The 16,523-nt window shown below is 40.3% G+C and overlaps 1 protein-coding gene across 1 annotated transcript; it reads left to right on the top strand.

Moving 5' to 3' along the window:
- The first annotated feature begins 3,808 nt into the window (after nucleotides 1-3,808).
- Nucleotides 3,809-16,473, top strand: LOC124258052. Its single transcript, XM_046692129.1, has 4 exons — nucleotides 3,809-3,994; nucleotides 7,531-8,765; nucleotides 11,446-11,536; nucleotides 14,044-16,473. Exons 1-4 carry the CDS (start codon nucleotides 3,907-3,909, stop codon nucleotides 14,277-14,279), a joined length of 1,650 nt encoding a protein of 549 aa, XP_046548085.1. The 5' UTR covers nucleotides 3,809-3,906; the 3' UTR covers nucleotides 14,280-16,473.
- The last annotated feature ends 50 nt before the right edge of the window (nucleotides 16,474-16,523 follow it).

The raw sequence follows: 16,523 nt of genomic DNA on the forward strand, positions 1-16,523 counted from the left end.
TCTTGCCTTTAATGAACACCTATTGACATGTTTTGGTTCAACGGGAAGAATCACTCGATGCTTCTACTTTAACATAGACCGTGCATGAATGTGTCTGTGTTGTCCACTACAAACACTATTCAATAAAGCATCCGTACTTTGCATAAATCTTCAACTTTTGACAACCTTGGTAAGTGAGTGAGTTGAGCTTAACGCCGCTTTGAACGATATCCGCGTTAAATCTCGGCGTGTCAGATTCATTTGGGAGGAATGGCTGAAGTGGTGCAGGTTTCTAACGTGTATCGATTAGGTGCGAAACTGGATCACACTCACAGGATCCTGGCGTGGGCAAGGGAGGCGACTCTGCACAGCGAACTAAGCTGAGCAATACGTCTAGGCCAAGCGTGCTCTGGCACAATAGGAACTGAGTGTATGGCAAGTTTGTGTCGTCACGTTCAAATACACAAATACCGTTACAGTGTGTCCATGAATGGCAGCATGTGGCGCAGTATGGTTATAAAATAACAACATACCTGTAAACTCAAAACACAATAAGTGCTTGATGTTCTTGACGACTAATTACATATTGTGATGTTGATTACGTTAATCTTGGAGCCGGTGGAGAATGCCCCCGACAATACCCTTCCTAGATTCACACACATACACCTGTATTGTCAAAGGTTTCATAACACTTTTCTTTTTAAATGACTCAACCATTATCGAAATGCAGCCGGGAGTCAATACTTAGTCAATATCCTTTCACAACTAACATGTATCGTGGGTCGGTGTTTCGCAAACGTGCTGCAGAAACTAAATATCGTCACTGAGGCGCTTCCAGAGTTTCCCAGCTGATGATCGTGTAGAAGATGTCTTTGATGTGTATGTAGGCACTTCCTGTTTGTTGGTTGTTTAATGCCGATCGATTGATTGTTGTTTAACGCCGCACTCAGCAATATTCTAGCTATATGACGGCGGTCTGTAAATAATGGAGTCTAGACCAGACAATCAACATCATGAACACCGATCTACGCAATTGGGATACGATAACATGTGTCAACAAGTCAGCCAGCCGGATCGTCAAGGGTGGTTTAACGCCGAGCTCTGTGTTCTTGATGTAAGGGGTGGTGGAGTAGTCTAGTGGTTAAAGCGTTCGCTCGTCACGCCGAAGACCCTGGTTCGATTCCCCACATAGGTACAATGTGTGAAGCCCATTTTCCGGTGTCCCCCGCCATGATATTGCTGGAATATTGCTAAATGCGGCGTAAAACCAAGCTCACTCATTCACTCTTGATGTAATTAGAGAACTTCTTGTGAACAAAGTGAAAAAACTCAGGTGATCATATTCATGGTTAGAATATGTCCCAGCAATGGTACTTGGACCAGGTAGCCAAACTTGGTGACCTGGGTGTCTTCGTGTCATCGTGACCCGACGGCGTAGAACGTTGTTCATGCTATCAATCATTGTTTATCCAGACCCAGATTCGATTACTGAATAGCCGTTGTGACTTACACATCAAACAAAGGCCCGAATTTTATCTGTTTGAAAAGGTTTTAAACAATGATTTTATGAAAGAGTGAGTGACAGTGCTTTTACGTCGCTTACTGTGATATTCGAGCAGTGTCGTGGGGCTCCACGCATTAGCTTTAGAACTCACTTCCAACCCGGCGGACCCGGTGTTTCAGCATGACAAGCTACCGCTTTCACCAATCGGCAATACCACTGCCCTTTTAAAAGTTAGAAGCAAATTCTTTATAAAGTTTTGTCATATCAAAGGCTCATTCAATGAAAAGTAAGCTGGAAATGCTACCAGATGACGTAAGACAAATTAACACAGCTTCATGAGGACGCTGGTGAATGAAAATACTACGTTGTTGGACTTTTATCCCAGTAGGCTGCTGGGGGCAAATAATGCAGTGATACGAGAAGCTGAACAAAGAAAGACTATGTCGACTATGTGTTATACAAAAGAGTTGCATGCAACGAAAGATATATCTATGTACCCTGCTGCAGGTTCCGTGAATATTTGATGTTGAATCCGCGCACATTTCTTTCAAATAACCAAACCAAATGTCCATAACCAATGTCTTCAACCTCGTAAAACCAGGAGAGCCGTATACCATTCTCATTCGAATCTCACGAGTGATTAGGTACGCGGGAATCCCCGCACGTGTAGTTCCTTCAGCACGTTTGTGAAAATATGACAGTTACCACCTCATCATTAGAGACAACATTGAATTCAACACGCAATCAGCAGATACTGCTACGGGACGCAACACCTGGACCACTGGGCAAACTGTCACCCCAGAATGTGTGTTCATTACTGATGATAATAGAGGACGATGGATGCAGCTCCATGAAAAGATAACTTTCAATTATGTGTGCAGCCGAGTCATTACACGTTGTATGTGTGTTAAGTTTGATTACTAATCCATAAACAAACCACAAGCACCTGCTGTGCACTCCCTGCCTTATGTCTTCGTGTATATTCCATGCCAAATCGACCGTGAAGATCCGGGTTAGAATTGTTCCTCAGTAACCAATGCTTGTCGTAGGAGGCGACTAATGGGATCGGGTGGTCATGATCGCTGATTTGGTTGACACATGTCATTATAGCCCAACTGAATAGCTCGATACTCATGCTGTTGATCACTGGATTGTCTGGTTCAGACTCGATTATTTACAGACCGCCACCTTGTAGCTGGAATATTGCTGAGTGCGGCGTAAAACTAAACTACGTGCCAAATCGACCACCTTTAAAGGTCATGGTTTACGGGTTAGAACCCTGCAGATACCTATTGACCTATGTTTGTTAGGAAGACGTAAGGGAGTAGGTGGTCAAGCCCCATGGCTTTGGGTCATAATAGCGGTGGGTAGCCTAGTGGTTAAAGCGTTCGCTCGTCACGCCGAAGACCCGGGTTCGATTCCCTACATAGGTACAACGTGTGAAGCCCATTTCTGGTGTTCCCCGCTGTGATATTGTTGGAATATTGCTAAAAGCGGCGTAAAATCTAAACTCACTCACGCGTAGCCAAGTGTTTTCTGATACACCCTCAATCAGTTGGAGTTCTGGCCCCGATTTCTCGAAACAAACTTAAGTCTGAGTTTTGACTTAAGTTAGAGTTTTTACTCAAATTTGAGAAAAGGCAGGGAAATGCATTATCCAGAATGAACTGAAATCGATATTAAACTCAAACATAGTAGACAGTTTGAGTTTGGTAGACAGATTACTTAAGTTGTTTGGGCTTTTTATTTTAAAAAATGCAGTTGCGTTAAAAAATCAGTTGTTTCAAATTGTCAAACTCAGTTTGAAATTTGAGTAAAAACTTAAGTTTGTTTCGAGAAATCGGGGCCAGGTGAGTGTTACGTTCGTAAAATAACCAACAAAACATTTAGCATGAAGATTTTTTAGTGCCTTTTAGTTTAAACAACAAACAGGTGTTTCGCCTGGTACTCACTTTAAGTATATGTTTTCATACAGCTTGAATAGTGGGGACTGCTACATAGGTTAATCAGAAAACAGGTAAAGAAACACCGGAACGTTATCACACACGTGTTTATTTCGCCGACGGTGGTATGTTACCGGGATGTTGCTGAAAATACAGGTGCGCGGTACTGGTCTCATATTGTAATGTTAATACCTTAATCGTATTACCTCATTTGGCATTCTCTTTGTTACAGCAGTTGTATCGAACAGAAAACTGAACGAAGACCAATTCCACTTCTGAGCAACTGACATACAATAGTAAGGTTACCCTTTAATGTGCGCCAGTCAGGCGATACGTTTAGGCTCAAAGGTAAACACAACTGGAGAAGTCAGTCAGGCTTGGCCATAGAGCACGGAGTCACCGCACAGGACGCTAGAACACTGAGCAGTCGATATTCCTTCATTAGTGAAACTCGGTTCAGAGCCAAAACAGCTTTTCAAAATGCTCTCTGTCTTCATCTCTCTGTTTCGTTGCTTTGTTTTAATTTCCACATTGGGAAACGGTGGAACTGGAATGACTTTTACTTCAGGTAAGTAGCTCACATTTCTCATTTTAATCCCAAGAGAATAGTACGGTTTGGTTTGATGTTTCCAATGGCAAATGGTTCATTTGTCCACGTGAACATAAGTGATATTGTATACATGTTTGGAAATATATGATGGTGATGGATTGGTTTCAATTGAATTAAGAGCTTCCATCGGGGTATTGACAATCAGATGTATCTTACAACTAAACAATTGATATAATATGTGAACGTGCGTATTGTCCATGATGCCAATTATATTTATTTAATATGAAGTTTCAAGCTAGTTAAATAAACTGTACTGGGCGAATATACACTTGCACTGATCTTTTGCATCAATTACATTGAATTAAAACGTTTCTTTTGAATTACAAAGAGATGTAATTAGATGGTAATTTTTTATTGGACTAGCAAAAAGGTAGAAAGTGTTACCTTTATGACTTTGTCCGGACAGACTATATCACCACAAGCTGCCATAAACGTTTTCTTCTCTATGTGATTGATGGAATTTGTAACATACAGCTATAATCATAATGTCATCTCTAGCTTAAGAAAGTATTCGGGTTTTTTTCACAATTCCAAAATTCCCGGTGGTCAATTCAGATGTTTTTCTATTATTGATACGTACAGTCTACACTGCCATATTACTGATTGAAATGAGTCTCTGCTGATACTGGCCAAACCGTATTGGATTTAACGTGTTTCATACAGTGTTGGGTATCATTTTAACGTTCTCAACTGATAGTTAATTCTGTATCTCTTCCTTCAGAAGACGTGCCGTTTTGTATAAAACAGAATGTTTACATTCTTGACACAAAATTGTAAGTGACAATATTGTTTGAGCACATTTTTTTAAAATATATGTCGGTTATGCCTACTTCATCCTACTGCGATTTATTGTTCTACCGACCCCGTGAAGATACGGGTAAGAATTGGTCTTCAGTAACCCATGCTTGTCGTAAGAAGATCGGGTGGTCAGCCTCAACAATCAAAACAACTACAAATACTTTTGTCACTGTGTTATATCGACAAATGTTGAACAGTAACTTTGGTAACACTTATCTGTTATTATGTCAACTGTGATTAAGTGGCAGGATACATACGATATCCATCAAATTTAGCTAAAGTCGTAGTGAGCGAGTGAGTTTTAGTTTTACGCCGCACTCAGCAATATTTCAGCTATATGACGGCGGTCTGTAAATAATCGAGTCTGGACCAGACAATCCAGTGATGAACAGCATGAGCATCGATCTACTCAATTGGGAACCAATGACATGTGTCAACCAAGTCAGTGAGCCTGACCCCCCGATCCCGTTAGTCGCCTCTTACGACAAGCATAGGTTACTGAAGACCAATTCTATCGCGGATCTTCACGAGTCAGCTAAAGCATGTAGATGTCAACATACGGCTAAATGAAATAAACATGATCAAAAAGTATTATCTATTGTTATTTGAAAAAAAACTTTGGTCACATTTCCCTTGTTTCATATATGGTACATTCAGTTTTACACATTCTCATTTGGACTTTATGAGTGAGATCAAAGTACCCGTTGAATTTTATGCCAGATAATATTGGTATAACAACTAATGATGACAAGACAACAAACATTGGTTATTGAAGAGAGACCAGGTATTCAACAGAATTACAAGTTGTCCTCCGTAATGGTTTGTTGATAAGCAGACAGTGAGATCACAGTGAGTGAGTGAGTGAGTGAGTGAGTGAGTTAGAGATCACACTGAAATGTGACAAGTGTTTGTTACATTTATAATGTAGCTAACAAAACTGATCTTATTTACATCATGTTATCACTGCTCTGGATAATACTTTTAAAGCAATCGCGTTCGATAGCGAGCTACAACATACTTGCGTTAATTGTTCACATAAATTACATAAACTATTCTAGCGTTGATCATAGGAACTTTGAAGGTTAGGTCTTAACTTCATGGTGTGATAGCGCTATGCGACCATTGTGTATGTGTGTACAATGTTGTGTGCCGAGTATGACGCGGTTACTGATGTTACTAAGTTCACTGCAATGCATAGCACCAAGATACCTTCGTGTACATCAGCTTGACAGGATAGTTGCTCCTTGAAGTCGTTTTCTTTCCGTAGGGCGGGAATTAAAGTGAATGCGACATTAGGAGAACAAAAGACATACGTTTTTATGTAGATTGTGTACTACCAATAATGCATGGCATGCGTTTTCGCGAAAAACCGGTGTTTTTACTGATTAACAGTGATGCACGAGAATGGAAATTCATAGTGTCAAAAAGCTTAGGTCACTGGGTAAATACACGCACCGGTTCGGTATATAAAAATTTAAATGAAAATGATATTGCAAACGAATAATATGGCTGTCACAGCACTCGAACTTCGCCGACATGAGTGGTTGCCTGTAGTTTTTCAGCAATATTTCGGCATTATTCTGGGGAAAACCTGAAATGGGCTATACTCAATGGACGCAAGTGAGGAATCGAACCCGGACTTTCGGTGTAACGAGCGAACGTTTTATTGACTAAACCATCCACTGACAAACGTTCGTAATAGGCGATGAACGGGATCGGTTGGTCAGACTCGAAAATAAAGCTAATGCATGCCATTGTTTCCCATTTGTGTAGATCGACCCGTCGTATGTCAGTTACTGGGTTTTCTGATCCAGACTGAATTACGCATAGGTCACCGTCACAGAGATGGAATATTGCTGATTGCAGCGTCGATTTAACAAAAGACAAACATGACTATCCCACTGCCTCCGTCCCACGTACATGGATGTGGTAATGTGCTACATGGAAGGTTCAGGCGGTTCAACTATGTAACTAGCAGTATGTCATTATGACCCAAACATGTACAATCAACCTATTGTTCGGCTAAGACACGGCTATACAGAAGCTGGATTACAATACCATGCCTGCTGAGTACAACAATGGTTGGTTGTTGTTTAACGCCGCATTCAGCAGTATTCCAGGTATATGGCGGCGGTCTGTAAATAATCGAGTCTGGACCAGACAATCCAGTGATCAACAGCATGGACATCGACTTTCGCAATTGGGATACAATGACATGTGTCAACCAAGTCAGCGACAAGCATGGGTTACTGAAGACCAATTCTAACCCGTATCTTCCCGGGTCGGTAGAACATTAATTCGCAGTAGGATGAAGTAGGCATAACTGAAATATATTTTTAAAAAATGTGCTCAAGCTGTCGCTGTTGCCGACCAACCTGACCTTCCAGTTTCCCAGATCCAAGACATGGTGCAACATTACAGAGTGACTTGGACTTTCAGATGTAGCAAGACATGTCACTAGGATGTAGAAAACGAATGGCAGTTTAAATGGCAGTTTAAAAGCATGTTTTCTCAGTTTCGTATTTTTATCCAAACAGGCTCCCGATCCTCAAAGCATTCGTAACGTTACGACCTGTCGTAACTCTATACTTCTCCATAGGCTTACGAATGTCGTAGAGCTATGAACGCTTTGTGGGTCGGGACCAAGTTCTCTCTTCATCAAAGCTTTACAGCACATATTCTGGAATCTCTTTCAGACGGTCCTTCTGTTTTGACGAAGGTATACATGGCTATGGTGCCTGAGTTGGAAGATGGAAGTAAGGACGCCGGTTATATCTACCTCACAACATCTGCAGCTACGGCTACTGACGCGTGGGTGAATGCAGGATCTGGCAAGATTTATCAAAACGTCATCTCAGGTGAAACAGCGAGCGTAAAATTGCCTAAACAAGTTATTTTGATACGAGGATCTGTAAGAAAGACAAACGCTTTCAACGTTGTGACGACAAAAGATTTAGGGATCTTCTTCCGAAACGAGTGGACATTTTACCAAATGAGAGAGTTGAGCCAGTTACCTTTCACGTATACTGTTGTATCCTATAGCGATGCTACGGATCCGATGCTGTCTGTGATAGGAATAAGTGTGGTCTTTGACGCTACGAAACTAACCATTACTTTTAGAGAAGGAATAAATGTCACAAACGTTCTTGGGTCAGTACCTAAAGGTCAAGTAAAAGGACAAAAGTTAGTGTTCTCCAAACAGAACCACCGTGTAAATATTAAACTGGAATTTGATGAAGATTTAACCGGAACCACCATTGAGAGTTCACATGCGATTGCAGTAATAGCAGGGGCGATATCAGTTGATAATACGACAAGATCTGTTTATATAGATCACATGGCAACACGAAACTCTGGCTCAGTCTACATTGTATTTGGTTTGCCAGATATAGACGGAAGTGACACTATTCGTGTAGTCGCAAAATCTCCTGATACCAGTGTTACCTTAGACAATAACCCACCAATAACTCTCACCGAGACAGGCGATTTTGCAGATGTGTCTTTTTCAAGAGGATCTTTTCACATGCTTACCGCATCGTCTGAAGTAATTGTTGCAATATTACTTAAAAATGGCGGACCAAGAAAGACCGACATGGTGATTGTGCATCCAGTCAACTCAAGCACGACTTCAAAGTATCAGTTTTCTATACCCTCGCTATCAAGTGATGTCAACTTTAAACACTATCTGGTAGTAACTACAGACTCGAGTGGACAGGCCAGTATGGTCTTGAACGGACAGGCTCTGCCCTCGGAAACAGTTTGGTTCTCTATTTCCGGAACAAGTCACGTGGGAGGATACGTACCGCTTGTCGACACTGTACAAGCTCAGGTAATAGCTACCACTGATGGATCGTATTTCAACGCTTATCTTATGGGCTACGGAGATGACGCAACGTATGGATCGGCTTTAGAAGGCATTGATACGCCCCAGGTATGTTTTATGTTTAGTGAAGGGATGGGAATCGTGTGTCTATTACACTTTTAAAAAGATAGGTTAACTTCATTTTTAATTCACGATTGAAACAGCTGGGAGATACATCGGAGTCAATCAATGTTGATATGATAATAATGAATGTTTTGAGAGTGCATCACCACTTGCACTTCCTTATGACCATAGCTGTTTGTACAGTAACCGTTCTTGAAAGATGATTGGTGTATCCAAATTGAAAGATCAGGTTCCCCTATTTCTTTAAGAGTATAGAAAAATGCGCTGAAGTTGTTTAACATAAATAATATCTGTTGCACTCTGTATGCTAGTTAATTTTGGCGAAGACTAAATGATTGGCAGCAGTTCAATAAAGATATTGCCATCCCTTACAAAGCGATGGTTTTCAAGCATACGTATTTAATCATGTTGTAATGTGTGTTTCAATCCAGACAGCATTGTCACAAACAATGCATGTCAAAGCATCCGAGACGTATCCCTTAACTTACGTCAAGTCATACAAACGTAGGAATTAAAATTGCAGCTGTGCATTTAAAATTGCATTTGTAATACTTTGCAAGGTAATACCTCAACAGAAACTCGGATCATTTGAACACCTGCACGTTTGAGTTCAATCAATGATATTAACGCCCAATAATGTTTTTGTTTCGCAATATTGGTGATAAGTAGCTAATATACTCACCAATATTGAAAACGAACCAGTCTAAAATTGTCCATATTTTCATCAAGATGGATTTCAGCATGACAATGATCAATGAATATGACTAACCTGACGTCGAAGGGCATGTCTAGTCGAAAAAATGCTTTAGAAACAAATTCCTGTTCACAGTATGACTCTTAATTCCAAAACGCATCAACATGCAGCCACGCCATGAAAAAAGCGCGAATTTCATTCTGAAATCATGCTGACTGTGACATTAAAAGCAGGTGTATGAGAAACGATTCTCATTGCTTCACTATCAACTGTGAAACGAGGACAGAGATGTCGAGGTTAACACCTCTCGAAAGAGAACATGCACTAGGCATGATTCAGGTTGGCTCCAGCAGTAGGGATATTGCTCCACAACTTGGACTTGGCCACTCCACTTCCTAGACGACATCAGAAGAAAGGTAGCACCCTCGACCTTCCACGACGCCCCGTCAGGATCGCCATATTGACCTTAACCATATTCGTGATCGAACACTGCCGACTGCCAAGACTGCTGCACTAGTTCAAGGTCGACGTGGGGTCATTAGTGCTGACACCATGCGACGCCGTCTACACGCTCCATGCTCGACGTCCTTACGTAGGACCAATTCTGACTGACAGACACCGTAATGAGCGTATACAATGGACTAAGAGGCGTGGTCAGCATGGTGTGGTAGTCACTGACGAGTCACGTCTTCATGTACGTAATGCTGACGACCGATTACGTGTTTGGCGTAGACGTGGTGAATGTTATGCTGATGAGTGTGTGGTTCAGACAGACCGTTGGGGTGGTGGGAGTGTCACGGTCTGGGGTGAAATAAGTTACAATCACAGGAATGCCTTCATGTTTGTCAAGGGAGAGTTAATGCCCTTTACTACCGTGACCAGTTTCTTCAGAATTACGTCGTATCATTCTTCAGTCACCACCAAGATGTCCATACTTTTCAACAGGACAACACACGGGCTCACACAGCTAGACTTTCCATGCAGTATCTGGCCCAGCAACACATCCAGGTAATTGGTTAGCACTGTCGCCAGATGTATCCCCCAGTGAGCACTTGTGGGACGAAATTGGTCAAAGTCTTTCGCGGCGACAAAAGATGCGAGACATCCGGGAACTTGAGGCTGCACAACCGCAGAAGTGGAATGCCATCCTCCAGAACTCTATTCGGACGCTTATTGAAACAATAAGGAGACGTTGCACTGCATGTGTCAATGCAAATGACGGTCACACGCGATACTGACTTTTCGATTTGACCACACGTGTATCTGATCCTTTCTGACTGCGAAAAATATCAATTCCTCACACGTGCTTTTAGTAATCTGAACTTTTATAAGTGGTGCGTTTTCAATGTTGGTGGGTATATTATATAAGATGATTGAGTTTGGGTTAACACCACAAATATCCATCCATACCCTGACGGATGGTCATTTAACTTGTTCATGAACTATGAAGGAATAGCTGTGTCGCTTGGGGTCTAGGACTAAAGTCACCCGGACAAAAGCCACGTTAACCATTTTTAACAAAAACAAATTCCTTTTAAATTAAACACTTTATAAAATTTACATTTTAAAAATCGTTAACGTCAATTGTGCTCTTTGTAATGATAAACAACAGGGTGGCTTTTGTCCTGGGTGCATTTCCCTAGGTGGCATTTGTCCAGGTAGCTTTTGTTCGGGTGGTTTTGTCCAGGTGGTTTTTGTCCTGCTACCTGTCACATGGCCCGTGTGAGTTCATTTTTATTGCTGACAAAGCTTATTCAGTGTGTTTGTGGCGTGTGACAATTCGTGGTCATATCGTAACCTTGTGTCAATACCAACTGGGCCCAAAGCTTTTCTCTAACATTTAACGCCTTGTCTTCGAGCATGTTAAGGCAGGCACTACTACATCAAGGTTGTTTGCTGTTGAATGATTAACTGATTGTAAGAATTGAATTTACATGCTTAACTGATGTTTTGTTCATTTATCTTATTTAGGAAGACACTTCTGACCTACAGTTTACATTGGACAAGACGTTTTGTGAAAGGACAGGCCAGACCGGAAACTATATCTCCAATGGAACACAAAGTAAGGCCAGCATCCACATCCGGCTTAGTTTTGTTGAGTGAGTGAGTAAGTGAGTGAGTGAGTCAAAGTTTATAGTCACAGCGGCAGTATTAGTAATAGTAATGAATCCATGATAAATGCACAATTTATAAAATAAATCCTGTCGACGAAGGACAGTAAAACCAACTAGTATGTCATAGTAATAAGAAACAAAACTAGCATATATAGGATTTCAAATTAGGATTATACAATATAAAAAAGGGCTGAGGATCGCCAAAAACTGAAGGTAGATCACCCTTCTAGGGACCATGGGGACTTTGCTACCTGCATGGACCATAGCTGAATTTATGCCATCCCTTCAGCCATTGGCGATTGTACTGATATTCAGCCATAATATATTCAGCTTGATATTCTACAATTAATAAGGTGTGTTGAGCTAAATTGACTTTGAAAGTTTTGGGACTTACGTACAATCTCAGGAGGACTAGTTTTGTTGAATTTGAAAACATTCTTAAACTAAGTTTTACTTAATGTCGAGCTATAGCGTACAGAAAGATGCATCTGAAGTTGTCTGTAGAGGTTACCCATACATTCAAGTTCTTTTACCGTTGGGACAGTAGGCTAGCCTTGTAGTAGTCAAAGCGTTCGCTCGTCACGCCAAAGACCACGGCTCGATTCCACACATATGTACCATTTGTTGTGTCCTATTTCGTGATATGGGTAGAATAATGCCAAAAGCGGCGTAAAACATACTGACTCACTCTTTTACCCTAAATACCCTCTATTACTTACAAAACAGCGCCAGCATACTGTAACCTATTTTATAATTGTCAACAGATTAACTTGCCAACAAAGACAGACAACAAGCTTAAGTTGATGTCAGCTTTGTATTCAAATATTGTCTGCATAGGTATTAAGTAATAACTGAGTTGATTAACGAATCATTCAGCTAAATTTCCTTTTGTTTTACACGGAATAAACATTACAAACGCCATGATTTTCACACACAGACAAAGAGGCTATTACAGATACACTTTGTGCAGACTTGGCTGACCAGTGGCCACCATACATATTTCATTATAACTTTTCAAACACTTCGTACACACTCAGATGTCATGGTTACTGTACGCTTCATTGGTCCAGTGACTTTAGAGGTGAAAATGTTTTCAGAGGATCACGACTCACGATTGTTTTTGCAGGCCCGATCAACTGACAACTACATGCAATTTACTCCTCCTTATATTTACGATATCCAAACACGATCATTGTTGTGTAATTCATAATATTTTTGGGACGGTGGGATAGTAAAGTGGATGAAGCTTTCGCTCGTAACGCCGAAGACCTGGGTTCGATTTCTTACATGGGTACAATGTGTGAAGGCCATTTCTAATGTCCGACGCGGTGATATTGCTGGAATATTGATATACTAACATATACACAATGCTCAATATTTTACCTTAAAACCTTTTAACTAAAGCAATTAAATGTGGTCAAATATTGCCGACAATAGCGTGACTACGTCACTGAGTATCAGTCGTGACACCAGGTGTTCGCGATGAAAGATGCTGGGTTAGAGTTTTCAGAATGTGAAGATCGATGCTCGGGATGAAGAACGCTTTTCACTTTTCTTAAGTCCAGTTTCGATTATTCACAGACCGATATTATTGTGCTGAACTGGGGCACTGAACAACAGACAAAACCAATTACCTCGGATATTTCTGTCATGGTTGAATGGAGACTTTATCCTAAGATTGATTATAAAACCTAACGCACAGGTTACCTGGATTTGCAATTAAGACATATTGTATTTATCTCTTTCATATTTACGTTTGAAAACATTAACTTTGTTGGTGCAAATCCGCAGGTGTTGTTTTGATCTTACTGCTGAAACTATCATACTATTCGATACATCGATTCTCTCCGCACATTTATGGATTATAATATTACCACTAAAACGAAAGTATTGCACTTACCTTGTTTTTATATGTACACTATTGTCATTCTCAGCCATGGCATTGTATGCTTCACATATTTCATATATCACAAATTGAACGATACCGCAATTATAATTAATACAACCAAGAAAAAACTGTATTTGATGATGCTGTATATTAATCAATACTTGGCATTGTCTCCTAACTTGTCGCAAGTGCAAATGACCAAAATATTGTTTTTTACCACAACCTAAACTTTCATATTTAGATCTATTCAGTCAACTTCACCTTCAGCCATCTTCCAGCCGTTCCAAGGATTTATGCATTTCCAAAATGTGTTTATGTGTATTGATAAAAACGTTTTGTTTCACAAATGTTATCTTTGGTGACACTACAATAATCAAGTGAGCAGGCGACACCCTTCCTGGATATAGTTTTAGCAACCGATCTGCCATGAAAGTATTTTTAAAGGAAAAATTATGAGTTTCGCATGTGCTCTTGTAGTTAGTATATGCTTCACGTAACACTACTGCTCCATCATATCATGTCATTATCATCATTATTATCACTCAATATTATGAATATATGTTTCAGTGGAAATCACAACAGTAACTTCACGAAAGAATAAACGGTTCCTATCGTACAAATCAATTCACCGGACAACGCTCCACCTACAAGCATGCCAGCTGACGTGTTTCCTTTATTCCGACTGTATTGGAGTCAACTACAAGAATGTGTCGTCACCAAATGAAATCAACTGTGACATCATCATGAATGGAGATGGGTGCTCGCTGAAAGGTTCTGGCTGGACAAGATACTATTTGAAGTAGTTGTAAGAAGACCATAAAGTTTCCAAATGTATCACAAAGATTCTTGTGTCAAAGAGATCTTACAATAGACCATTCAACCAAACAGTGTTAAAACAATTTATGACAAATTGTCATGGACGAACGTAACAACCAGATATTTACAAAATGGTCAGGCCACGAAATTCTCTCGGGCGAGCTGTGCATCTGAAGTTACCCTCATGAATCGCCTAGCCGTAGGTTCAAATCACATATACACGGAAAAAGGTATCGCAACAACCCATATTTGGCGTAGTATCAATATCTGGATCACGGAATAATTAAATGGCAAATCTGACGTTTAAAGCAAACATGGCAAATAATTGATCCATTATGAAGTGCTATACGTATGGACGTATGGCGTTAGAAAAGTGTGGTCATTTTCAAGATTCAGGCATGCTATCCTCAATCAGTCACATAAATATCAATGCCAATGTTAATATTTGGTGTAACCACCTCCAACAGTAATAACATCCCTGACCCTCCTCCTCACTGGCTGCATCAGACGTTGAATTTGATGTTAAGGTCTTGCGCTCCATTTTTGGTGGATCAGGATTCTGTACTGGAGAATCTCTCGGCGACCCATAATGTCACAAACATGCTGTGTGTGACTGAAATCTATACTCCTGGTAGAGCTAGTACGACCTTTGACGTAGGAAATCTGTTTTAACGTGTCATTCGACTTGAACGACTGAAATCATGTGATTCTGAGAATGTCTGTATCCTGTATTAGGAAATTTTACTTGTGGTCGACGAGTCGTAAGGTTTGCAGATGTTTTCTGGCCAATCAGCTTGTCAATGGATGACCACAAACATCTCTTGCAACAGACCTTAATGCCATGCCCAAATTCCGCTTACCAGTAACTGGTCATCCTCGAGTAGGGTTGGTTAACGATCTAGATCATTGAGATTGATAATCGTAACTAAATATCGATCAGTTATCGATAAATATCGGATAAGTAATTTCGAGCAAAATTGCAAAAGCAAGTCGTAAAGAAATGAATATATATCAAACTACAGCAGCCTGAACATAATTTAGAAGCAACTTCGTCACGATATGGCCGGAACAATGCCGATATGACGTTAAAATTTCACTCACTCACTCACTTAGTAGCAGCCTATGAATAAAAACTGTGTGTATTGCGTGAGTAAATTAACGCTCGCAAAGGTTTTATATACGATATTATCGATGACACTTTTTCATATAGATAATCATTAATATTTCATCATATCGACGATATTTCCGATTATTGATCGTTTTAGCCAGACTTATCTTTGAGCAGTTGTAGGTTCTGTAGGCCCCGTATTTGCCCATCAACATCTATTTATTTTCCAAGTTATCGATCTGTAAGAACAGTTTACAGAAAATTGATATTTATGACGGGTATGCGTATTGCAAGTAATGCTCGCCTTTGATTCGTAGCACGTTCTGATATGAAATCAATGTATGATGCACCCGAAGTGTCAAAATAATCATACAAACAAAATTGTAAAAAGCTATAAAGGGGTTACAAATCATTGGCGATGCGATACCTTTTTCCATGTGTATACAGCATACCTTTCCCATGATTGAGCATGTGGGTTTCATGTCAAATAATATAGTCCATAATCCATGCTACTATTAAGTTTGGTTGAGATATAGCCCAGTTGTTAAAGCTTTCGGTCATCACGCCGAAGGCTGGGGTTCGGATTCACAGATAGGTACAACTGCTGAAGACCACTTCTGGGGTCTCCGCTGTGATATTGCTTCTACATCAGTATTAGCCGAAACTGACAAAACCACACCCACTCACTATTGCCTTTGTGACTTTGCACATACTCATTAAGTATTCTTTAAAGTTGCTTTTATGAAACTCATTAAGTATTCTTTAAAGTTGCTTTTATGATATATTTCAACTGCTGTAGAAAAGTCATATTGCAGATGTTTAATGCGGATCTAAGTGATACATAATCAATAGAGACTCAAGACATTGGCCTACGGTGCTAACCTTCTCTTGCAAACTTTTATGTGTCTGTTTTTTTGTGTCTACTAATGCCCTTGACGCGGATTGAACTAGCCAGTCCCTGCAATCATAATGTACTCATCGTATCTTGTTTGTTGATCACAGTATTGCAGCCATTATATTTTGTTGATTGTTCCGTTCTTTCCGGTGAGGAAATAAAATATATGTAAAACTTAGGGAACAGCAGTATTCATTTATCCGAACCATTACCCCAACATCAGTAGCT

Source organism: Haliotis rubra, unplaced genomic scaffold (genome assembly GCF_003918875.1).
Source record: "Haliotis rubra isolate DU_JTF1 unplaced genomic scaffold, ASM391887v1 Scf680, whole genome shotgun sequence".
NCBI lineage: Eukaryota > Metazoa > Mollusca > Gastropoda > Lepetellida > Haliotidae > Haliotis > Haliotis rubra.

Excerpts from the sequence above, each read along its gene's own strand:
- LOC124258052 (XM_046692129.1), top strand. The coding sequence starts at position 3,907 with ATGCTCTCTGTCTTCATCTCTCTGTTTCGTTGCTTTGTTTTAATTTCC. Across the intron at positions 8,766-11,445 it reads AAGGCATTGATACGCCCCAG|GAAGACACTTCTGACCTACA; the intron begins GTATGTTTTATG and ends TATCTTATTTAG. Across the intron at positions 11,537-14,043 it reads TATCTCCAATGGAACACAAA|TGGAAATCACAACAGTAACT; the intron begins GTAAGGCCAGCA and ends TATATGTTTCAG.